Raw genomic sequence first — 26,085 nt, 5'->3', positions numbered from 1 at the left:
AAGACCTACTGTAGCCCCACCTCCTGGGCCTGTGGCGGGCCTTTGACTTCCCTCTACTGAGCACATGCCAGATCCCTCTTCCATACATCCCTGTGGGGGGTCGACTGTTCCACTTCTTACACCGTTGGAAACAGATCACCTCAGATCACTGGGTGTTAGCAATTATCGCACAGGGTTACCACCTCAACTTCATGGCTCTCCCGCCAGACTCCCCGCCCCTTCAGGCATGGAGTCTCACCAGCCAGTTGACTCAATTACAACAAGAAGTATCCCTTCTTCTACAATCAAATGCTATAGAACCCGTCCCTCCCTGTCAACAAGGGACAGGATTCTATTCCAGATACTTCCTAATACCAAAGAAATCAGGGGGGCTACGTCCCATTCTGGACCTTCGGGCCCTCAACAAGTACCTTCAAAAAGAAAAGTTCAAGATGGTAACCCTGGGTGCGCTGCTCCCTCTGCTGCAAAAGGGGGATTGGCTGTGCTCTCTCGACCTCAAGGACGCTTATACCCACATTGCCATAACACCATCTCATCGCAAGTATCTGCGTTTTCTGGTAGGCCGCGACCATTATCAGTACCGGGTACTACCTTTCGGTCTGGCATCTGCTCCACGAGTCTTTACCAAATGTCTCGTAGTGGTAGCAGCATTCCTCAGGAAGGAAGGTGTCCACGTCTACCCCTATCTGGACGATTGGCTAATCAGGGCCTCTACCCCTCAGATTGCTCAATCCTCCCTAAAATTGACAATTCACACACTCCTTTCCTTAGGGTTTCTTGTCAATTACGAGAAATCTTGCTTAGTCCCATCTCAAACCTTATCTTTCATTGGGGCAGACTTGGACACCTTACAGGCAAAGGCTTACCTTCCGCTGCAGCGGGTCCAAACTCTCATGTCCCTAGCTCACCAGCTCCAGTCTCAGGACACGGCCACGGCTCGCCAATTCCTCATTCTCCTAGGACACATGGCATCCTCAGTTCAAGTCACTCCCATGACCCGACTAGCCATGAGAGTAACACAATGGACTCTGCAACACCAATGGATTCAAGCTTCTCAGCGCCTGTCCTCCATAGTCGCAGTTACACAAGCGCTTCGCCTGTCTTTAACCTGGTGGACGACTCAAATCAATCTCCTTCAGGGCTTACCTTTTCTCCTACCAGATCCACAAGTAATCCTGACCACCGACGCTTCCCACATCGGTTGGGGGGCTCATGTGGACGATTTCCAAACCCAAGGGTTATGGTCACCAGAGGAAGCTGAACACCAGATAAATTTTTTGGAACTTCGAGCAATTCGTTACGCGCTCAGAACGTTCAAAGATCGTCTTTCGAATCAGATAATCTTAATCCAGACAGACAACCAAGTGGCCATGTGGTACATAAACAAGCAGGGAGGCACAGGCTCTTTCCTTCTGTGTCAGGAAGCTGCGCAGATTTGGGCAGAAGCCCTCTCCCACTCCATGTACCTCAGGGCCACTTACCTGCCGGGAGTAGACAATGTATTGGCAGATCAGCTGAGCCGGGTCTTCCAACCACACGAGTGGTCACTCGATCCTCTGGTAGCGACCTCTCTATTTCACAAGTGGGGTTCTCCCCACATAGATCTCTTTGCGTCCCCTCAGAACCACAAAGTAGACAATTACTGCTCTCTCATTCGGAGCCACCACTCTCGGCCGAGGGATGCCTTCTCCCTCAAGTGGACATCAGGTCTGCTCTATGCATTCCCTCCACTTCCTCTTCTGTCAAGGACTCTCGTGAAGCTTCGCCAGGACGGAGGAACCATGATCCTGATAGCACCCCACTGGCCACGCCAGGTGTGGTTTCCCATTCTTCAGGATCTCTCCATCCGCAGGCACATCCCTCTGGGAACGGATCCGCATCTGCTCACTCAGAACGACGGATGCCTCCTCCATCCCAACCTCCAAGCCTTGTCCCTGACGGCATGGATGTTGAAAGGTTAGTCCTTCAGCCTTTTAACCTTTCGGATTCGGTTTCTCGTGTCCTGATAGCTTCACGAAAGCCCTCCACCAGAAGATCCTATTTGTATAAATGGAAAAGGTACACATCTTGGTGCACTTCCCAGTCCCTTGATCCCCTTTCCTGTCCAATCTCTAAGTTCTTGGATTATTTATGGCATCTATCGGAATCGGGTCTTAAAACCTCTTCCATTAGGATGCATGTCAGTGCAGTAGCCGCTTTCCATAAAGGCATACAGGGTGTCCCTATTTCAGTACAACCCCTGGTAACACGCTTTCTTAAAGGCTTGCTCCATCTGAAGCCACCCTTACGTCCTCCGGCCCCATCTTGGGACCTTAATCTGGTTCTTGGTCGGCTAATGAAACCACCTTTCGAACCTCTACACTCCTGTGAATTAAAGTATCTCACATGGAAGGTATTATTCCTTTTAGCTGTCACTTCAGCTCGTAGGGTTAGTGAGTTACAGGCCTTAGTCACCTATCCGCCTTACACTAAACTCCTGCAGGACCGGGCGGTACTCCGCACTCACCCTAAATTTTTACCTAAGGTAGTATCGGAGTTTCACATTAATCAATCCATCATACTACCTATCTTTTTTCCCAGGCCCCACTCCAACTCCGGAGAACAGACTCTGCATACCCTAGACTGTAAACAGGCTCTAGCATTCTATCTAGACCGTACAGTTTCTCACAGAAAGAGCACTCAATTATTTGTCTCTTTCCATCCTAACAAGTTAGGACAACCTGTGGGTAAGCAGGCTCTATCCTTCTGGTTGGCGGACTGCATTTCTTTTTGCTATCAGCAAGCTGGCATTCCTTTTCAAGACCGTGTAAAAGCACACTCTGTGAGGGCCATGGCGACTTCGGTGGCACACCTTCGATCAGTGCCGCTTCCTGACATCTGCAAAGCTGCAACCTGGAGTTCTCTCCATACTTTTGCAGCCCACTATTGTTTGGACAAAGCTGGAAGACAGGACTCCATCTTCGGCCAATCTGTCTTGCGTAACCTTTTTCCAACATGATGTACCAACATCCTTCCACCTTCCCGGTAGGGTGCGGATGCCCTTACCAAATTCCACCCCAGTTGTTGTGCCTCTTGCACGTCGTTGGGTGCATTTGGTGCAAGTCAGGACATCCTCAGCTCGGTACTCACCCATTTGTGAGGACAACCATCCTGCTTGTCCTGTGAGAAAGCAAATGTTGCTTACCTGATGTAACAGGTGTTCTCACAGGACAGCAGGATGTTAGTCCTCACGAAACCCGCCCGCCACCCCGCGGTGTTGGGTTCGTTTTGTTTTTACTTTTTTAGGCACTGCCTGTAGCTTTGAAAATCAGACTGAAGGGAGACCCCTGCTGGCTGCAGGGTCAGTACCTTGCTGGGCATGCCCAGTAGGGGCCAGTCAAAGTTCTGTTAAACTTTGACAGAAGTTTTCCGTGGTGGGCTCCATCCTCGATGTCACCCATTTGTGAGGACTAACATCCTGCTGTCCTGTGAGAACACCTGTTACATCAGGTAAGCAACATTTGCTATCTCACATGGAAAGTGATTTTCCTTTTGGCAATCACTTCGGCTCGCAGAGTTAGTGAGTTACAGGCCCTAGTTACCTATCCGCCTTACACTATACTTCTGCAGGACCGGGTACTCCGCACTCACCCTAAGTTCTTGCCTAAGGTAGTATCAGAGTTTCATCTCAATCAATCCATTATACTACCTACTTTTTTTCCTAGGCCCTATTCCAATCCACGAGAGCAGGCTCTGCATACCCTTGACTGTAAACAGGCTCTAGCATTTTACCTAGACCGTACAGCTGCCCACAGGAAAAGCACTCAATTGTTTGTCTCTTTCCATTACATTAAATTGGGGCAGCCTGTGGGTAAGCAGACTCTCTCCTCCTGGTTAGTGGACTGCATATCCTTTTGCTATCAGCAAGCAGGCATTCCACTTCAAGACCGTGTTAAAGCACACTCTGTAAGGGCGTAGCACACCTACGCTTGGTGCTGCTTCCTGACATTTGCAGGGCTGCCACCTGGAGTTCTGTCCATACCTTTACAGCCCACTATTGCTTGGGCAAGGCCGGAAGACAAGATTCCATCTTCGGCCAATCTGTCCTGCTTAACCTATTCACAACTTGACGTATCAACACCCTTCCGCCTGCCCGGTAGGGTTCAGGATGCCGTCGGCCAAATTTCACCCCAGTCCTAGTGTCTTGCACATCTGGGTACATTTGGTGCATGTCCGGACATCCTCAGCTCGGTACTCACCCATATGTGAGGACTACCATCCTGCTTGTCCTGTGAGAAAGCAAATGTTGCTTACCTGTAACAGGTGTTCTCACAGGACAGCAGGATGTTAGTCCTCATGAAACTCGCCCGCCGCCCCACGGTGTTGGATTCGTTACGTTTCTTATTTTATTTTTCTGCACTTCCTGTATCTTTTTAAACAAGACTGAAGGGGGGCCCCTGCTGGCTGCAGGGTTAGTGCCATACTGGGCATGCCCAGTAGGGGCCAGTCAAAGTTCTAGAAACTTTGACAAAAGTGTTCCGTGATTGGGCTCCGTCCTGTGATGTCACCCATATGTGAGGACTAACATCCTGCTGTCCTGTGAGAACACCTGTTACAGGTAAGCAACAGTTGCTTTCTCATGCATATTCATTAGGGATAGTCTGAAAACCCGACTGGCTAGGGTGGGTACCAAGACCGGTTTTAGCACCCCTGCACTAAACTTCTCCATTCAAGCACTATGACAGAATTCAAGCTTGCTTGGGACAGATATAGAGGTCAGTAATAGGACCATAGCAGGGAGGTTCCAGTATTGCAAGCAACTCTGTTTACTCCCTCAAGAGCAGAGGCAAAGGGAGAGGTAATACGGGAAAAACAAAAGGTGGATAAAGGTAGTACAATTTAACAATGCTGCAGGCCATGAGACAGCTGGGTTGGATCTAGCAGATCACAATTTCCTAGAAAACTATTTGGCCAATGCTGGCAGGACAGCATCCTGCAAAGTATTAAAGGAGGAGAAGGCAAGGGGCATATAAAGATAACACAACCTCATGATACAGCAGTCCATGGGGTAACCTGACTTTTACCAGCAGACTGCAATTCCCCAGAAACCGTATCAGTTTGGAGCAGACAGGTTATTGGTGTTTGGTATCATCCAGCAAGGCCTTGGGGACCTAGGAGGTTGGATGTTCAGGCAACAGTTATACTAGTTATGATAGCTGTTTAGATTATTAGAAAGCTTAGTGACTAGACATGGGAAGGGAGAGTAACTAGTTTATTAAGTATGGGACCTTATATACTCACCTAAAGAGGATGGTGGAGACCAATGAAGTAGAAAACAAAAACTGACTTGGATAAGGTGTGATATCCTATAAGCAATTAAGCTTTTATGGCGGTCCACTGTGATAAATCCTTGGCAGTGTGGATAGGACTAACTGGGCAGACTGGATGGGTAGGTTGGTCTTTTTCTGTTCTCATTTACTGTGGTTACTATGTAAATGAATTGTTACTAATTTGATCTAATTTTACTGACGTGAGACAATTGGATTGCATTATAAAGGCTCATTTTGAAAAGTGGAAAATATTTTTAGTTTGATTGAATATCGGAATTCCTCTTCCCCTTTATAATGCTTGATCACAGTCTACAGAGAAGGCCATTATCAGGAATTATTATTATCACTTAAAGACATGCTTTTACTACAGAAATACTTTAACTACAATATAAGTTGATCATAGTTGTACTTTTTTTTTTTTTTTACATTTTTAACATGAATGTTTTAAAATGCACATCATTCATCTTTCCTATGTAACGCTATTAAAGAAGAATAATTTGATGATATGATTTATTGTAATGTGTTTGCTCTTTCATTTGTTGCATTTCATATTATGTTCATGGTTGTTTTTAATACTTCCATTAACAGGATTTCTTGCTAAAGGAAGAGTATAAAACACTGGAGTATAATTTAACAACAAAAGAACTTGAGATGGTGAATGTAACAGCCTACTGGGATGAGGTCAGACTGTTTTTTCCCTAAGCATTTTTCATGTATGTTGGAGGGGAGGAATGTGGACAGCAAGGTTAAAGTACTTGAAGTATTCTTAAACATTTGATGGGTACACCTGGTGAGGAAGCTGGCATTAACAGCAGTCACTTTGGGGTAGTCAAAGCTGACTTGATTAAAATCAAATGTTAAAAATAATCTTTTTAATGACTAAATTCAAATATTTTTCAGAACTAATCTCCTGTCTTTCATATTTGACTCTCTGCTTACAGTATATTAGTAATGGATCAATGTACTAAAGGTGTGTTAACACTACTGCAAGCTTTAATGAGCATTAAATGCCTGCACTATCAATCGCAAGTGGTTAACACATGTTAATATTGATACTAACACATGTAAATTAGCTTGCAATAGTTTTAATGAAAAATCTATGCTAATGAGGTAGTGAGATGCAAATGTATGCAAAACAGCACATTACCTATTAGTGCAGTAAAAAAGTATATGTGTTAAAATGCACAAAATGTACCACAGATGCAATAACTCCAGAAGCGTAATTGTGTATTTGTATCATCACTGTGTACTTTACCATTTGCAGAAGTATGGTCCTCATTTATAGCTCATTTACACTGGCCATTAATATGCATGATAAACAGCATGTTGACATGTGTTAACTGCTAATGGCAACACACTTTGGTACATTGGCACCTAAGAATTCTAGGAATTATTGCTTTCAGAGTGCCATCTCTCACCCATTTTATCCTAAAACCATTGGATCGTGAAAAAAAAATCACCACAACCCTCTAAATGAGCCTGATGCTGTGCATATGCACTGTTGTCAGGCTTGCCAGCTTAGTTAAGGGCTAAAGAAGCTAGAAACTGGAAGCATTTGATTGTCACTTCAGTTTAAAATCTAGGCAGGCTGCAGCAGGCATTCTAGCAGCATGGTTTAAGAAGGGCCTGGCCATGTGCGAGGAGATGCCTCCTGATACCATTCCTGAAGAGATGCTCCATAATCTGTTTCCCTCTTTCTTTCTTTTAAATACACACGAGAATAATTTACCAGACTAGTTCATCATACAGAGAAGATACTATTTGTATGATTCTGCAGGTAGCATTTTAAGTATTATTTACATCTACATGCTTATGCTTGCAGGGCGTTGGGGAGCTGGTTGAAAAAGCAAAAGAAGAAAACACTGGCAAACATTTGTCTGCTGCAGAACCTGGCCTTGTCTTCAGCAATTTTATGTTGCTTCCAGTTCTTCAAGACCTCAACTTTAAAATAGGAAAGGGTCAGTTATTAGCTGTTGCTGGATCTACAGGAGCAGGCAAGGTATTTCATTTTCCTTTCCTCGTCTAAAATATTTTATTTGAAAACAGATGTCATTGGTCAAAGATGGCATAAGTTTGAAACAAAATACTCTTTTTTTTTTTTGGACCCAGCAGCTTTCTCCTGCTCCTTTGGGCTTTGATATCAGTTGGAACAAGGCTGGGATCCATTGTCATGTGCATTCATTTCCAGCTACCTGGGAATTTTCCCCTGTTTTATATCCCCTCCCAACTCACCTTAGTCCAGTCAGCACAGCAAGGCTGGAAGCTGTGTGTCCGGGCTTTTTCTGGAATTCTGAAAACATGGGACCTAAATCCAGCCACTAGGTGTCACCCATTGAGCAATGACACTGACGCCCTCTCTCCCATGTGGCTGTGAATCTGCAACATCCCTAGCCCTGACCAGCCCATGGAGCAAAAAATAGCTGAGTATAGACTTGTTTTATTATTTGCATTTTGCAGTTACATAGTATCATAGGAATCAGAGTTAGAATTTCTATGGAAATAGTACTACTCTAATCTGAATTACATGATATGAAAGAAACGTAGTTTTTTGGCAGAAGCAAACATTTTGTATAGTATACAAATAATAACATTGAAGGTAAGTCCACAGAGTTCACAATTATCAGTTGTCATAGTAATCATTTAGGTCCTAAATTTTAGGTTACAGAATTTCATGTGAAAATACACAGAAAACATATTATTGTGATCCCAATGGCATTATTTTAGCTTCAAAGGAATGACAAACAGTGCAGCTTTAAAGTTAATGCTAACCTGTTTTGTCTACTGCATGCTCAAGACATAACAGTATAACCCAACAAAATGTTTTCTTGTACACATAGCTAATCTACACTATAAAAAATAATGGGTCTGTCCTAAAAGAACAGGCATGTTAGAAGCCTTGCAGGAGGCTGTGGCAACCACAGCACAAAGTGACACCACAGTCTCAGTGTGTTAGCATATCAGGTTCTGAAGTGAGGCCTTGAGTAGAAGCAACGACTGGACTCTAGAGAGAAAAGCTGGGATAAATATGAGGAAGAACCCCAACATAAAAATAAGTTTTAAAAAAAAGTCATGGAATAAAAAGGGGAGAATGGTCCTCCCATCACTGGTCTTAGGGCATTTAGACTATTGCAACAGTTCAAGTGTGGGCCTTCCTGGAAATCTGATTTGCATGTTACAACTTGTACTACATGCCGCAGCCAGGCTGCTCACTGGGGCAGCCTTGCGTGAACGTATCACTCCAGTTGTATTAAAATCTGCATTAGTAACCCATCAAGTGGAGAGCCCATTTTAAAATGTTAACTTTAATCCATAAACTGTAGCGCTTGGAACATGAATGTATAGTAGTTCAATGCTACACTGGTATACTCCAGACCATATTTTACGTTCAGATGGAACTGTTTTGTTGACAGGTCCTGCCATTCAGGAATATAAGCCTCAACTGATAAGACTGTAAGCTTTTTCTTATGCTGCTCCCACACTCTGGAACACCTTACCCCCGGAAATTAGGGAGGAAAGTGATTTATTATAGTTTAGAAAAGCAGTTAAGGCCATGCTCATAAGCAAGTTTTTAAATAAGTGAACATTACTATTGTTATACTGTTCTAGGAGTATTTGTGATTGTTTTATGGATTCTATTGTATTTTTTATGGTAAAAGGTGAATAAAACGGAAAATGTCATAATGCCTCTGTATCGCTCCATGATGAGACCGCACCTTGAATACTGTGTACAATTCTGGTCGCTGCATCTCAAAAAAGATATAATTGCGATGGAGAAGGTACAGAGAAGGGCGACCAAAATGATAAGGGGAATGGAACAGCTCCCCTATGAGGAAACACTAAAGAGGTTAGGACTTTTCAGCTTGGAGAAGAGACGACTGAGGGGGGATATGATAGAGGTGTTTAAAATCATGAGAGGTCTAGAATGGGTAGATGTGAATCGGTTATTTACTCTTTCGGATAGTAGTAAGACTAGGGGGCACTCCATGAAGTTAGCATGTGGCACATTTAAAACGAATCGGAGAAAGTTCTTTTTTACTCAACGCACAATTAAATTCTGGAATTTGTTGCCAGAGGATGTGGTTAGTGCAGTTAGTATAGCTGTGTTTAAAAAAGGATTGGATAAGTTCTTGGAGGAGAAGTCCATTACCTGCTATTAATTAAGTTGACTTGGGAAAATAGCCACTGCTATTACTAGCAACGGTAACATGGAATAGACTTAGTTTTTGGGTACTTGCCAGGTAGTTGTGACTTGGATTGGCCACTGTTGGAAACAGGATGCTGGGCTTGATGGACCCTTGGTCTGACCCAGTATGGCATATTCTTATGTTCTTATTATGTAATTTTTATATTGTGATCTGGTTTTACTATAAGTGGCAAAATATAAGCTTTTTAAAGTAAATAAATAAATAAATCGATTAAGACAATTGTCATTTCAAATAAGAGCAGAGGTACTGGGTTTGATTCCTGGCCCAAGAATCCAGGTATTTTTTATAGTGTAGCATTAGCTATGTGTACAAGAAAACATTTAGTTGGGTTATACTGTTATGTCTTGAGCATGCAGAAGACAAAACAGGTTAGCATTAACTTTAAAGCTGCACTGTTTGTCATTCCTTTGAAGCTAAAATAATGCCATTGGGATCACAATAATATGTTTTCTGTGTATTTTCACATGAAATTCTGTAACCTAAAATTTAGGACCTAAATGATTACTATGACAACTGATAATTGTGAACTCTGTGGACTTACCTTCAATGTTATTATTTGTATACTATACAAAATGTTTGCTTCTGCCAAAAAACTACGTTTCTTTCATATCATGTAATTCAGATTAGAGTAGTACTATTTCCACAGAAATTCTAACTCTGATTCCTATGATACTATGTAATTGCAAAATGCAAATAATAAAACAAGTCTATGCTCAGCTCTGTAACTTAAGTGTTATTTCCAATCATTCAGTATGTGCTTGTAATTTCATACTTACTTATGCTAGAGAAAAAATATATATGTACTTTCTCTTTGAAACTTAGGGCCTCATTTTCCAATATCGCATTGGTAACGCATTAAGGGGCGTTTCCCATGCAAATGAGGCTTTTTTCGTGCAGCGGGGAAACTTCACGTGCGGCGATGTTTTCGCGATTTGCGCAAATGTATTCACGAATACATCTTCGCACTGCATGAAACAGGCTGTTTCATGAAAGGTTTATTGTGGTTCATGACATTTCCAGACAGCCTGTTTCAGTATCGGGGAGAGAGGGAGAGAGGGAGAGAGGGGAGAGAGAGAGAGAGAGAGAGAGAGAGAGAGAGAGAGAGAGAGAGAGAGAGAGAGAGAGAGAGAGAGAGAGAGAGAGAGAGAGAGAGAGAGAGAGAGAGAGAGAGACTTGCTATGATGTCTACTCAGGTATTTGTATCCCTATGGGAGGCCCACCTAGTAACTCGAGGTGGGGATTAGGTATGAGTGTAGGGGGTTGGGGCCACTTTCACATTCAACATGAGACGTACGAACAGAACAGTGGTCTCTTGTGAAGATGTGATGGCCTTCGGAGTAAGGCAACTCACTCCAAGATGAGATTTGGCCAATGTTCTCTCAACCTAGCTTGATGGACACTCTACCTGGGCAACAACAAGCTAGTTTGAGAGAACATTGGCCAAATCTCATCTTGGAGTGAGTTTCCTCACTCCGAAGGCCATCACATCTTCAAAAGAGACCACTGTTCTGTTCGTACATCTCATGTTGAATGTGAAAGTGGCCCCAACCCCCTACACTCATACCTAATCCCCACCTCGAGTTACTAGGTGGGCCTCCCATAGGGATACAAATACCTGTCTAGGGAGTAGACATCATAGCAACTCTCTCTCTCTCTCTCTCTCTCTCTCTCTCTCTCTCTCTCTCTCCTCTCCTCTCTCTCTCTCTCTCCCCCCCCCCGCCCCGCAGGATACTGAAACAGGCTGTCTGGAAATGTCGTGAACCGCAATAAACCTTTACCAGCCTCTAGCGCACAACATATTGCAAATGAAAGGGTTGTAGCTATTGGCCGCGCTAACACTGTGGCTGTTTCGCTGCACATGATAACTTTACATATGCTCCGCCCCCTGAATACAAAATTAAAACTTTGCATTCACAAATCGCGTTAACGGCTGTTAGCGCGATTTGCGAACTTATCTCCTGCGGTAACTCCTTGGAAAATGACCCCCTTAGATCCATAAGTAAAAAGAACTTGTGAATTTTGTCTGAAAGCATACAGTCCCCATAAATCCATAGAACATGTATTTTTTCCTCCATTTATTTAATATAATATGAAAATTAAGAGACAGAAGCACAAGGTAAAAACTTAAGCTGTAAAGTAATGTTGCTTAAATTAAGGGAGAATTACGAAGCACTTAGGATTTTGGGGGGGAAAGGAGCTGAATCCCTTTGTTTGAGCAGCATCTACTCAAACGGCCTAAGGGCCCTTCCCCAGAGAGCTTCTGGGCTGTGGGAGAAAAGTGACTTGCTTTGTCAATGGTAGAAAAATTTGAACTCAATCCATTATGCTGTTCATTAGGCCACCTGCTATATAATACTCCAACATAAAGTTCAAATAGTACCAAAAAGAGACAAATTTACAATATTTTTCTTTTCCCTATTTTGCATCTCTGGGTCAAATGCTTAGTACATATAGCGCATAGTACCTAAAACCTAGCATCTTTTGAGCTGTCTAGGGGATCCTGAGTACTTAGCCTAACAAAGGAGCCAATACAATATCATGCGCACAAAAAAATGTGCATCCAACCTGAACAGATGTTTTTTGAACACACACACATCCCCTCTCTTGGGCGCTCGATGTAATACTCTAATGAGCTGATGTGCTAAAAGGGACGTGCAGTGGATAAATTGCATGGCCCTAGTGTGTCCATAGTATCGAGCGCCCAGACGTGGCTCTGCACAGGTATGGAAAACAGACACTCAATTTTCTGAGCGTCCATTTTCCTAACCCGTGCACAGCCACGGGTTCAGAAAACAGACGCTCGTAAATTGAGCTTCCCTTTTCCTAACCTAACGATGTCAAGAATTTTTTTTACGTTGCAGCTTTCTGTGGTTCCACCTGCTTAGTATTACAACGATATTAAGTAGGAGGAAACACACAGAAAAGCTGCATTTTTTTTGCTTTTATGAGCATGGCTTAGGGTGCCTTAAAATTTAACACCAGCTCTGGGCTGGCGTTAACATTTGAGAGTTAAAATGTGTGCATCGGCGCCCATTTTTTTTCTTACATCAGGGGTACCAGCTAATAGCCTCATCAACATGGCATTTGCATATGATGAGCACTATAATCGCTATTAGCTACATGCCGGTATGGACGCACTAATCCCAATATTGCATTGAGCGTATCTCTAGCACGTCCAAAACACATATCCAGCTGCGCGTTTAGTGGCATGCTGAGCTCCGTGCCCGATATTGCATCGGCTCCAAAGTGTGTTTACTGCAGAGTGCATTCCCTAGCCTTTTTTTTCTTCATATTTTAAGTAATTTGTAGACAGGTAATGATGTCTACATTGAAGAATCTAAATATGTACTCCCTGGAGGAAAGGAGGAGCAGGGGTGATATGATTCAGACTTTCAGATACTTGAAAAACTTTAATGATCCAAAGACATCGACAAACCTTTTCCGTCAGAAAAAAATCAGCAGAACCAGAGGTCACGAGCTGAGGCTCCAGGGAGGAAGACTAAGAACCAATGTCAGGAAGTATTTCTTCACGGAAAGGGTGGTGGATGCCTGGAATGCCCTTCCGGAGGAAGTGGTGAAGTCTAAAACTGTGAACGACTTCAAAGGGGCGTGGGATAAACACTGTGGATCCATCAAGTCTAGAGGGCGTGAATAAAGTGGAGACATTCAAACACTGCACGGAGCGGCAGTAGCCACAGCGGCATTCAAACACTGCACGGAGCGGCAGTAGCCACAGAGGCGTTCACGGAGCGGGATGCCAGTGGCCAGTAGTTGGTGTTCCACCTTCACGGAGCGGAAGGATGGAGGGCTGCTATTTCCAAAAAAAAAACAAAACAAAAAATAAAAACAGGGGTGGGTAAGAGTATGGGGCAAGGGGGTGGCTTGCTTGTTGCAGCGGTTGCTACCCCCAATTGAGCTGGATGTCACTTGGATGCAGATTCAAAGCTGCTCTCTAAATTGGGTGGAGGGGAATTAGGGCTGGAGGGTACTGGAAGCCAATAGTAACAGGTGGGAGAGAGAAAAAGGGAAAAAAAACGGATAAAGTGCGTAGCTTGCTGGGCAGACTCGATGGGCCATTTGGTCTTCTGCCGTCATTTCTATGTTTCTATGTTTCTATGTCAAAAGAAAAGATGAAGGGCATTAAAAAGTCATATTGATTAAGAAAGAAAAGTGATTTTTGAAAGATGAAATGTCTGCCTTCTGTGGAATAATTCACTCCAGAAAAAATTCTCCTACTTGTTTGCATTTAGCTGGAGCTGCCATGGTATTTCTCTCTAAAGCTTAGGTGTGGAGACTCTGGGCAGAGAGCCACATAACATATCCATCTTGGAATTTTTCCCTTAAGCACAGTGGATATTTTTTTATAGAAACAATTAACTTTTCTGCTTGCATATATGCCTTTAAATTGCCTACAAATCTTATTTGCCAGAATCACTAGGTTATAGGTACCAATCAGAAATGGGTTCAAATGAACAGGATGCATATCAAAGCAACTGCTTTCTTGTCTACAGGTTGATTATTGTCTAAAACAGCACTGCCACCCTGGTGCTACATGACTTTTGACACATTGGCACAAAATGTGGTCATTTGACACAATAAACTACTGTAAGTGAATGGTAGAGAAGGGGAAGTCAAAGGGTTATTTGGTCTCCCAGATTCAGTAGGTAGCTTGAATTGGAGAAATCCTTGAATAAGGTTAGAGTTCAGAAAGGTAAAATCCGAGATGTGCCTGAGCCCAAACTATGACTCTATCTAACTGCTATGTGCTAATCAATCCATGAATGTGGATAGCAAAGTATGAGCTGAATAAGCAAGATATTCAGTGAACAGCAGATAAACTAAAAATTCATGCTCCTAGATTGTGATCCAAACATTCCTCCTTTAATCCAGGCTGTTTTCCAACAAATGGGGGTTATTGGATAAATTAGGACCTTTAATTAAAATGTACACCCTGATTTTACTGGATTGCTTAGAACTGATTGCAGTCAACTGAACATGGCTCGGGGTGAAATACCCATAGAATTTTGGACCTTGATCCTAGATCCCAAATCCCAAGTTTCAGGCTATCTTCTATCCAAATATGCCATAAATCAGCATTCATTATGCCTTTTAAATCATGAAAAAGGTTCACTGGGTTTCCTGGCATTGCAGATATGTCCTACAAGTAGAATTTTATAGAGGACTGTTTTCAAAACCATTTGCTTGAATAAACTGGCCTTTTGGAAAATTACACTCCTCTGCCTGGGTCAACATTTGTGCTGGCTTCCACAGCACACATACTTTGACTGGATTGAGGGGAGGCATTCCTGGGGGCAGGGAGAGGACATGGCAGGAAAACAATGTACATTGATTTAATTTTCAAATCTATATACATAGTGTTCCAGCTAATTTTTGCCCACACAAATTGCGGTTTCAAAGTCTGCGGCTAATGTGCTAAAGTATGATAATGTGTTTATTGCATGGTAAAGCTGCCTACTATACCATATTATATATTAACCATTTATCATGCCTCCTAAGATATGATAAATAGGCTTATTGTGAATGCGTATCTAAATATGGGATTGATCCTGCTAATGAAGAATAATGAGCTGATTAGGCATTACACCAGAGAGTACTAAGGTGTGATAAGTGGGGCAGTATTTATCACATGATGTTTAAATCTGAAAAAAAAATTGTCAACTGGAGAGTGGTGTAAAGTGCAAATTGTATGAGGGTGGAAAACCCCAGACCTGACATGAAGGCTTGTTTCATGCCGTAGAGAGTCTTATTGTGCTGTGTTCACAGCTGTAGAATCAAGGGGAGAAAGAGGGAAAGAGAGAGAAAGAGTTGAAGACCAGGAATATCAAGTGGAGGCTAAGCAGGTAGGACAGAATCTGGGGTTTTAGGCCATGGCCCGTTGTATTGGGTCTTTGATCTGTTTAGTCCTAGGATATCCATCAGCCTTTCTGCTCTAGAACTGATTACTCTCCCCCGTCTTCATTTGTTGAGCGCATACCTTTAATTTAATTTAATTTAGTATATCTGTTCCACCTTTCGTGGATCACTTTAAAGCGGATTTACAGGGTGGTTGGTTAGGTCAAAATTAACAAAGAATTACATTGCAGGCAGTTAGCATACCTTGTGGTATATAGTTACATTAAGGTCAATGTGGCAGCTTTTATTTACAAAGAACAACTTACTGAAATAACTGAGAGCTGCCTTCTCTCAGAGTAGCCACTTGCAGTCCCTGTGCCTCTTCTTTCAGTAGTTCATAGTATGCTGGAACATTCCCAAACTGCTACTGGCTCTGGTGATATCCTTCCTCTACTACTTATCACTTCTGTAGTGCTGCAGCTTGTCCTTTGCTGCTGTGGACTTCTTGTTGGACTCTTTCCCTGTCAGGTCCCCTAAGCCACATTAGTTCTCATGGGTTGCTGTAAGGAGAGGAGGTCCTGTGTGCTGGAACTGAGGTGGGATCTGGAACTTGGTGCTGATGCTCGAACAACAAGCAGAGTTTACTTCATTAGAGTTTCTGGTTGTTGTGAACAACTTCTTTCTAGTTCCCCAGCCCTCCCTTCTTTTAAACTGGATTTGTCTACTCTGGGTCACCAGGGATAGGGATGGGGGAACAGGCCACCATCTCCTTCCTGGTCTCTAATGGCCACCTAGCCCAGCTTGCCAGTTTTTTCTGTTACTAAGACTCCAGACCTTAATATCCTAGCTATTGCTGTCTTGAGACCTGCCAGTACCTTCCCTGATTTTCCTGAAGAGGACAGGGTGGTTCTCCAGCACTTGATCCAGAAGATTATTATATTCCTCTGTGCCAAGCTGGGTGTTGTAGATTAAGACTGTGGATTGGAGTGTCCATGTGCTGCTTGCTGTGTATAATGCTACTTTCACATCTGGTGGTTCAGGTTCTTGAGGCTCTCTTTTCCTGTCTTCTCATAAGAACATAAAAAATTGCCATGCTGGGTCAGACCAAGGGTCCATCAAGCCCAGCATCCTGTTTCCAACAGAGGCCAAACCAGGTCACAAGAACCTGGCAAGTACCCAAACACCAAGAAGATCCCATGCTACTGATGCAATTAATAGCAGTGGCTATTAGCTAAGTAAACTTGATTAATAGCAGTTAAAGGACTTGTCCTGCAAGAACTTATCCAAACCTTTTTTGAACACAGCTAAACTAACTGCACTGACCGCGTCCTCTGGCAACAAATTCCAGAGGTTAATTGTGTGTTGAGTGAAAAATAATTTTCTCCAATTAGTCTTAAATGTGCTACTTGCTAATTTTATGGAATGCCCCCTGGTCCTATTATCTGAAAGTGTAAATAACCGATTCACATCTACTCATTAAAGACCTCTCATGATCTTAAAGACCTCTATCATATCCCCCCTTTCCTTTCCTCCTTTACCTCTTTTTCTCTCCTGTTCTCTTCCCTCCTTATGTGCTCCCCTCCCATCTCCTGCAGTCTACCACCTCCTTCATCCGCTTTGCCTTCTTCTGTAGCTCCCCACACTGTTATCGCATCACTGAAAGAGTGACTGTGAGGCTTGACTTATATATCTTTTTTGAGGGGGTGATTCTTCCCATGATATGGTCTTAATCCAGTGTGTTTTTTCCTCTTCACAATAAGTGCTATCATGCCATAACCATGACACTGCATAGTAAAACCACTTTGCAATATGTTTGCTACTACTACTATTTAGCACTTCAGTATCACTATGCAGCTCTATACAAAAACATTTAAGAGAGATAGTCCTTGCTTAATAGAGATTACAATCTAATTTTTGCAGCTTTATACATAAGCTCTTTCTTATACAATAATGTTATTGCACTTTAGTACATTGGCCCTCTGTTGTGATGAGTAGGCCCCCTGCATGCTTGAGCTCTAAAAGCACTAGGACCTTCCAGCAGAAACTGCAGACACAGGTTTGAGTTGTGTTGAAGAGAAATCCAGCTGCCTCATATAAAAACCTGAGCTGGACAAACGGGCAGGGTCGCCTTGGAGAAATAAAATGTCAGAGTACAGCAGTAAAAGCTGGGAGGAATATTATTAGTGCTGTCTTCTCGTGAAAAGATGCTAAAAGGTATAGCCTTGTTTAGGAGCTGAACATATTTCCTTTTTGTGTGTATTCATATATTTTTATAGAACTCAGAAACGTTTATTCAGTTTCTGTTTAATGAACTTAACATTAACTCAACAGGGAAGACTCAACTACCATATTGTCCAACATAGTTTATTCAATGATACAACAAGAAAGGTTGTAATCACAGCCCCTAGGATAAATAATGAACTACAGATTTCCTGAAATTTTCTGTAATAATTTCTGGCTGCAACAACTTGTATTTTTATCTCAAACATAGAATAACCCAAGCAGCATGCATTTCTAGAAAGGAACTATACTTCCACTTATTAAGGATGAGTCCTAAAACCAAGAAGTCCAATGTACTAAGCTGCAGTGAAATTTGTGAATGTCCATGCGTTAATTTACATTTAGTGCATGTACTTTTGCATGTTGCATTTTTGCATCACAGTCACTCAGCATGAATTTTCAGCTGAAACTCACAAAAGTACATGCGATAAAAGTGCTGTTGGTGTGAGAAAAAAAATTACATGTGCAAATAGCATACATTATCCTAATTTATGAACATTAGCAATGCTTTTTTTTTTTTTTTTTGCACGATTGCCTTTATGAGTTTAGGTGCAGTTTAGCCATCGACCTCAATATAGTAAAATATCTAGCTGTTTCATTACTGGCAGAACAATCTTCCATAAATGCAGTCAATTTCCAAATAATAACTTGAAAGCTCTCAATGAATATTCAATATATCCTTAATCCTTTTCCATATCTCCATCCAAAATTTCATTATATTGTTGCAGAAATATAACTTATGTGAAAATGTCTCTATTTCTTGTAACAAAATTTGTTATTTTCTAGAGCACTGATTTTGGAGAATTTTACTGGTGACCAAGCTATAATGTTTGAAGCAGGGATATGAATACAAACCTGTAATGGCTTGGTCCAAAAAATAACCCATTGCATAGGTTCCATAGAGGCCTGAAAGTCCTTTTCCCACAGTTTTTATGCCATGCATCACATACCAGTAAGTGCATTCTTCAGACAGTGATGGAAGCCGGAAACCATTTGAAAGGATGCCGCATTTAAAAAAAAAAATCTCTCTGGTACAAGTTGCAATAAATAGATATTAATTTTTCTTGCTGATTATAAAAGCACCTCAGCTGAATCTATTTAAATCTTCAAGAATTTGCTAAATTAAGTTTCATCTAATTTTTCAGAAAGTCGTGAGCTCTTTTAATATTGGATCTTATGTCCATATACCCGGTCTTTGCCACCCAGGTCAATTAATGCAAGAATTGTTCATTTTAAACCTTGGAGTGTGTCAGGAATGGACACACAGTGATCTGAGTCCCTGGGGCTTAAGGGTTATTTGCCTTTATGAGTTTAGGTGCAGTTTAGCCATCGACCTCAATATAGTAAAAGGCTAAGGAAGAGTACTGTGGGCCCTAGGGCACTGTACTGTTGTGCGAATGGTCAGTCTGCCCCTGTGGTGTATCATAGGATTATTTTGATCTTGTCTTTCTATTTAATTTTCAATGTATCCTCTAATTGCTGAAATGCTTTATAGGGTGATCTTATTATATTTTACTTAACAGTTTGTGTAGGAACCATCACTAGAATATGGCACAGAGGAAAAGGGAAGGCTAGTTCTCTTTTTACCTCTAACCATCGGGCATTATCCTTCTGTCTCCAGGTTTTAGTCATAAACCATTTTGTTGCAACAGAACATTTGGGAAGTCAACCCTGATTTTCTTGTACCTTATATTACGTTTCCTGGGACTATATGCGGAGGTTTCTTTTTCCAGAGGAAATCGAAAAACATGCAATACTCTTTCTTATAAAAAAAATAGCCAAAATATTATGGGCAACATTCTTTCTATATAACTTATTTGTGGAATAATAAACATTTTAATATTTTAACGTCTTCCCCACCATGATAAGTATAATGGGGACCACTTTAAAGCAACGTTTTGAAGTAAAACTCCATCCACATTGTCTTTTTCTAAATCATTATGGTAACTCACTCCCAAGTACTGTATCTTCTTCTTTGTCCTCTGAATTGAGAAAGGATCCAAAATAGCTTTATTATTTAATAAATAGCTTTAATATTAAGAAATATTCTTGTAGATGAAGACAAAGCCTAGCCTGGAAAAGGCTGACTAGCTCTTGCTGTGCAGAGATTCTTGTCAAGGATCTTAAGAAAGTGGGCCTTTGTGGTTAGGACTGTAGGTCTCAAATTTGCTAACCAATCAAGAAAGCCTAGTTGCCAGCAACATGTCAAGTAACTCTTGTCCTTATATAAGTAATGCTAAGTTCTAACTGTAACCACTAGAAATAAAATACTATATCCAATTTTTACTCTATAACCATGTTTCCTCTGTCTGTTTCCTAGAAAGACTTGCAGCCTGCACAGTCTGTCAATTTAGTGTAGTTTGCTTCTAGGTTTTGTAACCAACCAGGCTTGACTCTTAATTTCTTTTTTGCATCTAAATTTCTAGTGTGTTAGAAAAGAAAAAAAAATATTTTTTAGTGTCCAGTCAGATGAATCCAGAACAAGTGGGTTATGTACCTCTACCAGCAGATGGAGATGGAGCAAACTGATATTCCAGTATATATTCCTCTGCAGTGACATCAGCCTGCCAGTATTCTCTGTCTCCAGCAGATCATGGACGTCTGTCTCCCTACTGGGCATTGCTTCATTTTGTGAAAGGAGAATGAAGGAAATAAATTTGCCCTGATCTCCTGCAGTGATACCAAATGGTCCCTCCCTCAGTTGAGAATACCTGAGGTGCTTTCCATGGTCCCTCAGATGAGTGCGTTGGTCTGGTAGCTGGTTTTCAGCCGGCATGGACTAAGCTGCTTAAGCAGCTGAAAGGCATCAGGTGCAGGATGCTGAGCCAGCGGTGACGGCACATGCCCTTTCCCCCTGCAGCCGGAGACAATCTCTGTACTCAGCCAGGTAAGGCTGAGCTCTGGTAATTTTTTTTTTTTTTTAAACAAAGTAATATACAGAGATTTAGAAGAAGGCTTTTGATGCTGAGTGCTTCCTCCTTCACCTGGTCTCCATGCTCGTTAACGCTATTCCGATGTTCGCCCCACTCCATGGGAGGTTGAGGGACATGGGCAGCCTGGTGGGTTGAGCAGCCTCTTTAGCCTAGGCTCCACTCCGAGGCTTTTTCGCTGCACGCCGCGTGGTAGGCCGCAAAGGCATTTCACGCACTTTCTCAGCCTGCCCTTTACAGGATTGTTGGTTCAGTGTGTGCATCTAGCTGTGCATCCAGGTTGTGCGCCCAGTTTTTGGACACACATTCAGGCCTTATAGTCTGTGTATCCAAGTTACGTGGCACCATAGTGGTCACTCGCTTACCTGTGCGCACAAGTTGTACTGTGCACTTAAGTTTTTAGGGTGCTTGTATTTGGGACATCTAAGCCTTGGATGCCTAGTTAGGTGCCTAGGTGTGGGTCGCCTAAGGGTTGGGTGCCTACTTTTTGGGCTCCTAAGTTGGAAGGATACATATATAAAAAAAACCCAGCTAGATGCACACCTTAGGCTGCTGCTCAGAGCACTGTCGATCATAATGGCGCATATACCTATGAAGCCTAAGCGCCTTTCTCTTTGCACTGCTTGTCATATTAGGGCATCTCAGCCAGGAGTGCCCGCTAACTTGTTCCAGTGCTATTTGGAGATTCAGAGAGATTTTTCTTCCTCTGATTTCACTAAACCTGGTTCTTCCGAGCCGGATGTAGATCTGGGTAAAGATGACTCAGGTGGGGTGCCTGAATTTGTTCCTCCCCCAACTAGTTTCTCAGCAGGAGACAGTAGCTCAGTGAGTATACCTCAGGTGCCTCCTGGTTTGGATTCTTCTACTTTTTCATGGGTAGAATTTTTCCAAAGGTCGTAGTCTTTCTTCCTGGGACAGATTCTGGGTCTGAGCCAAAGAGAATTCCCATCTTGTTATTTCCCTGTGATGGAGGCCAGTCAAGAATTGATTGATCTTGAGTGGGGCGCCCCAGAGGCTAATTTCAAAGGGGATCAGGTTCTGGAAGGCCTGTACCATCTGGAACCAGTAGTAAGAGAGCGCTTATATTTTCTGCAGGCAGATGCACTTTATTTATTTATTTATTTAAGTCTTTTCTATATCGTCGTTAAGGGGGTACCGTCACAATGGTTTTCATAAAGGCACATAAAAGTAATGCTATTATAATCTTTCATTTTACATAGGTACCATAAGGTTCGGTAACAGTTTTTTAAACAAGATTAATTATTAGAAGAGTGTAAAACATGTCCAGGTCAATTTCTATAGCAGTTTGAGTACAGGACTCATTTTATAATTGTAACTTTATCCTTTACTGCAGGGTTCACTTAAAACTGCACACTTAGGGGCGGATTTTCAGAGCCCTGCTCGCGTAAATCCGCCCAAAACCGGGCGGATTTACGCGAGCAGGGCCCTGCGCGCCGGGAAGCCTATTTTACATAGGCCTCCCGGCGCGCGCAGAGCCCCGGGACTCGCGTAAGTCCCGGGGTTCTCCGAGGGGGGCGTGTCGGGGGCGGGCCCGGTCGTCGCGGCGTTTCGGGGGCGTGTCGGCAGCGTTTTGGGGGCGGGTATGGGGGCGTGGCTACGGCCCGGGGCGGTCCGGGGGCGTGGCAGCGCCCTCCGTACCCGCCCCCAGGTCACGGCCCGGCGCGCAGGAGGCCCGCTGGCGCGCGGGGATTTACGCCTCCCGGAGGGAGGCGTAAATCCCCCGACAAAGGTAAGGGGGGGTTTAGACAGGGCCGGGCGGGTGGGTTAGGTAGGGGAAGGGAGGGGAAGGTGAGGGGAGGGCAAAGGAAAGTTCCCTCCGAGGCCGCTCCGATTTCGGAGCGGCCTTGGAGGGAACGGGGGTAGGCTGCGCGGCTCGGCGCGCGCCGGCTATACGTAATTGATAGCCTTGCGCGCGCCGATCCAGGATTTTAGCAGATACGCGCGGCTCCGCGCGTATCTACTAAAATCCAGCGTACTTTTGTTTGCGCCTGGAGCGCAAACAAAAGTAGGCTATTCGCGCGCCTTTTAAAATCCGCCCCTTAGTGATTACTGTTGTGTGTGCGGGTGCTCTTTGATTGCACCTTGCACTTCTTTGGTTTACTATTCTCTCTCCTCTTTTTGAAAAGCTTGTTTGAAGAGCCAGGTTTTTAGATTTTTTTTAAATGTTTTGTTTTCTCTTTGTAATCTTAACTCAACGGGCATGGAGTTCCATAGTATGGGTCCTGCTAAGGATAATGCTCTCTCTCTCTTACCTGGGTCAGTCTTGCTGTTTTGACTGAAGGAATAGTTAGGAGTGCTTTGTTGGCTGATCTTAGGTTTCTATTGGGGGATGTGTACATGAAGGGCAGTGTTAAGCCAGTCTGCGTTTTCGTTGTGTATTAATTTGTGTATGGTGCAAAGTGTTTTGTATTGTATTCTTTGTTCAATGGGAAGCCAGTGTAGCTCAGCCAGTGTTTCCGTGATGTGATCTCTTTTCCTTTTTCCAGTTAATACTCTTACAGCTGTGTTTTGCAAGATTTGTAGTGGGCTTAGGGAGGTGTATGGTAAACCTAGTAGAATGGTATTGCAGTAATCAGTGCTTGCAAATATTAGCGCTTGCAGTACTGATCGAAAGTTAGCGGTTGTTAGAAGTGGTTTGAGTTTTCTGAGGATCATGAGTTTGGCGTATCCTTCCTTTACTTTTATGGATATATGTTGTTTTAAGCTTAGTTCTGTGTCGATTATAACTCCTAGATTCCGTACTTTGTCTGCTAGTATTATTTGTTTGTTGTTATTGAGTGTGATTGGGTTGTGTGAGATCTCCATATTTTTTTTCCTTTCTAAGTGAAGGAATTCGGTCTTCTCTATATTAATTACAAGCTCCATTTGGTTTAATAGCTGTTTGATAATGTCAAGATACATGTTTGCACTTGTAAGTGCAGTCTCCAGGTGGACCACTATTCCCATGGAAGGAGGAGCGGACTTGAAGGACGCTCATGATAGAAAGATTGAGTCTATCCTTAGGCAAACATTTGAAGCAATGGCAATGTCTTTCAGATCGCTTCTTGCTCTTTCTTGGTGGCTCGCTCTTGTTTCCTTCTCTCCCAGGAGGTTGATGACTCTAGGGTAAGCTCCAGGGTGTTGCGCGCCCCGGCTGCGCCAGGGCCGCGCCCGGGCCTGCTCACCTTCTTCCTAGATCTGTGTGTCCCGGACTCACCTCCCCCGCTGCCGCGGCAAACCAGCTGCGTCCTCGGCCTTGGGCAGCGGTATCCCCGGCATTCTCTAGCGCTTCGGCGTCCTAGGCCTCATTCTCCGCACCAAGCCGGGGCTTGGCGTCCTCAGCTGCTTCGGCTCCACCCCTAGGTGCATGCGTGTGGACCGGCCAGCCCTTTAAAGAGCCAGGGGCGGGAAACCGCTCCACAGCACGCCCTGATGATGTCACGTAAGCACAGTACTTAAGTGAGGGCCTGCACCTCAGTCCCTCGCCTTAGCAATCAGGTCGTCACCTCAGTGTGAAGCTAGTTGCCGTCCTTGTTCCTATGCTTGTTCCAGTGTTCGTGTGTTCCTTGTTCCTGTGCTTGTTCCAGTGTTCCTGTGGTTGTTCCAGTGTTCCTGCATCTGCTCCTGTGTTCCAGTGTCTGTATCGCCCCATGGTGAGACCGCACCTTGAATACTGTGTACAATTCTGGTCGCCGCATCTCAAAAAAGATATAATTGCGATGGAGAAGGTACAGAGAAGGGCGACCAAAATGATAAGGGGAATGGAACAGCTCCCCTATGAGGAAAGATTAAAGAGGTTAGGACTTTTCAGCTTGGAGAAGAGACGGCTGAGGGGGGATATCATAGAGGTGTTTAAAATCATGAGAAGTCTAGAATGGGGCCTGATGGGATTCATCCAAGGATATTGAGGGAGCTCAGAGATGTTCTGGCGGGTCCACTGTGTGACCTGTTCAATAGATCCCTAGAAACGGGAGTGGTGCCGAGTGATTGGAGAAGAGCGGTGGTGGTCCCGCTTCACAAGAGTGGGAACAGGGAGGAGGCTGGCAACTACAGACCGGTTAGCCTCACTTCGGTGGTAGGAAAAGTAATGGGAGTCACTGCTGAAAGAGAGAATAGTGAACTATCTACAGTCCGGAGAATTGATGGACCAGAGGCAACATGGATTCACCAGGGGAAGATCCTGTCAGACAAATCTGATTGACTTTTTTGACTGGGTAACCAAGGAATTGGATCAAGGAAGAGCACTCGATATCATATACTTGGATTTCAGCAAAGCTTTTGATACGGTTCCGCACAGGAGACTGGTGAATAAATCGAGAAGCTTAGGAGTGAGTGCCGAGGTGGTGACCTGGATTGCAAATTGGTTGACGGACAGAAGACAATGTGTGATGGTAAATGGAACCTTCTCTGAAGAGAGAGCGGTTTTAAGTGGTGTACCGCAAGGATCGGTGTTGGGACCGGTCCTGTTCAATATCTTTGTGAGCGACATTGGGGACGGTATAGAAGGTAAGGTTTGTCTTTTTGCGGATGACACTAAGATCTGCAACAGAGTGGACACGCTGGAAGGAGTGGAGAGAATGAGACGGGATCTAAGGAAACTGGAAGAGTGGTCGAAGATATGGCAGCTGAGATTCAATGCCAAGAAGTGCAAAGTCATGCATATGGGGAGTGGAAATCCGAATGAACTGTATTCGATGGGGGGGGGGGGGGGGGGAAGGCTGATGTGCACGGAGCAGGAGAGGGACCTTGGGGTGATAGTGTCTAATGATATGAAGTCTGCGAAACAATGCGACAAGGCGATAGCAAAAGCCAGAAGAATGCTGGGCTGCATAGAGAGAGGAATATCGAGTAAGAAAAGGGAAGTGATTATTCCCTTGTACAGGTCCTTGGTGAGGCCTCACCTGGAGTACTGTGTTCAGTTCTGGAGACCGTATCTACAAAAAGACAAAGACAAGATGGAAGCGGTACAGAGAAGGGCGACCAGGAAGGTGGAGGATCTTCATCGGATGACGTACGAGGAGAGATTGAAGAATCTAAATATGTACACCCTGGAGGAAAGGAGGAGCAGAGGTGATATGATACAGACTTTCAGATACTTGAAAGGTTTTAATGATCCAAAGACAACGACAAACCTTTTCCGTAGGAAAAAAATCAGCAGAACCAGGGGTCACGATTTGAAGCTCCAGGGAGGAAGATTCAGAACCAATGTTAGGAAGTATTTCTTCACGGAGAGGGTGGTGGATGCCTGGAATGCCCTTCCGGAGGAAGTGGTGAAGACCAGAACTGTGAAGGACTTCAAAGGGGCGTGGGATAAACACTGTGGATCCATAAAGTCAAGAGGCCGCCAATGAAGAGTGGGTGACTCGCCATAATGATGGCTACTGCCTGGAGACAATACTCTTATTCAATAAACATACACATGCTTACTGTGACTCCAACATCGCTCTAAGCTTCAACAGCAAGAGGAAATGTGGAAACAAGGATTTGCACTCACAAAGAGGGGAGTAG

General features: G+C 43.6%; 1 protein-coding gene across 1 annotated transcript in view; it reads left to right on the top strand.

Moving 5' to 3' along the window:
- CFTR (CF transmembrane conductance regulator) overlaps window positions 1-26,085 on the top strand; it is a 575,903-nt gene that overhangs the window by 216,538 nt on the left and 333,280 nt on the right. Inside the window, exons 9-10 of the mRNA XM_029615983.1 lie at window positions 5,898-5,990; window positions 7,132-7,308. Coding sequence (XP_029471843.1) covers window positions 5,898-5,990; window positions 7,132-7,308 — 270 coding nt within the window. The remainder of the gene's footprint in view (window positions 1-5,897; window positions 5,991-7,131; window positions 7,309-26,085) is intronic.

This window comes from Rhinatrema bivittatum, chromosome 9, assembly GCF_901001135.1.
Source record: "Rhinatrema bivittatum chromosome 9, aRhiBiv1.1, whole genome shotgun sequence".
Lineage (NCBI taxonomy): Eukaryota > Metazoa > Chordata > Amphibia > Gymnophiona > Rhinatrematidae > Rhinatrema > Rhinatrema bivittatum.
Note: the sequence above shows the minus strand (reverse complement) of the source record. Positions and strands in the feature narration are given on the sequence as shown.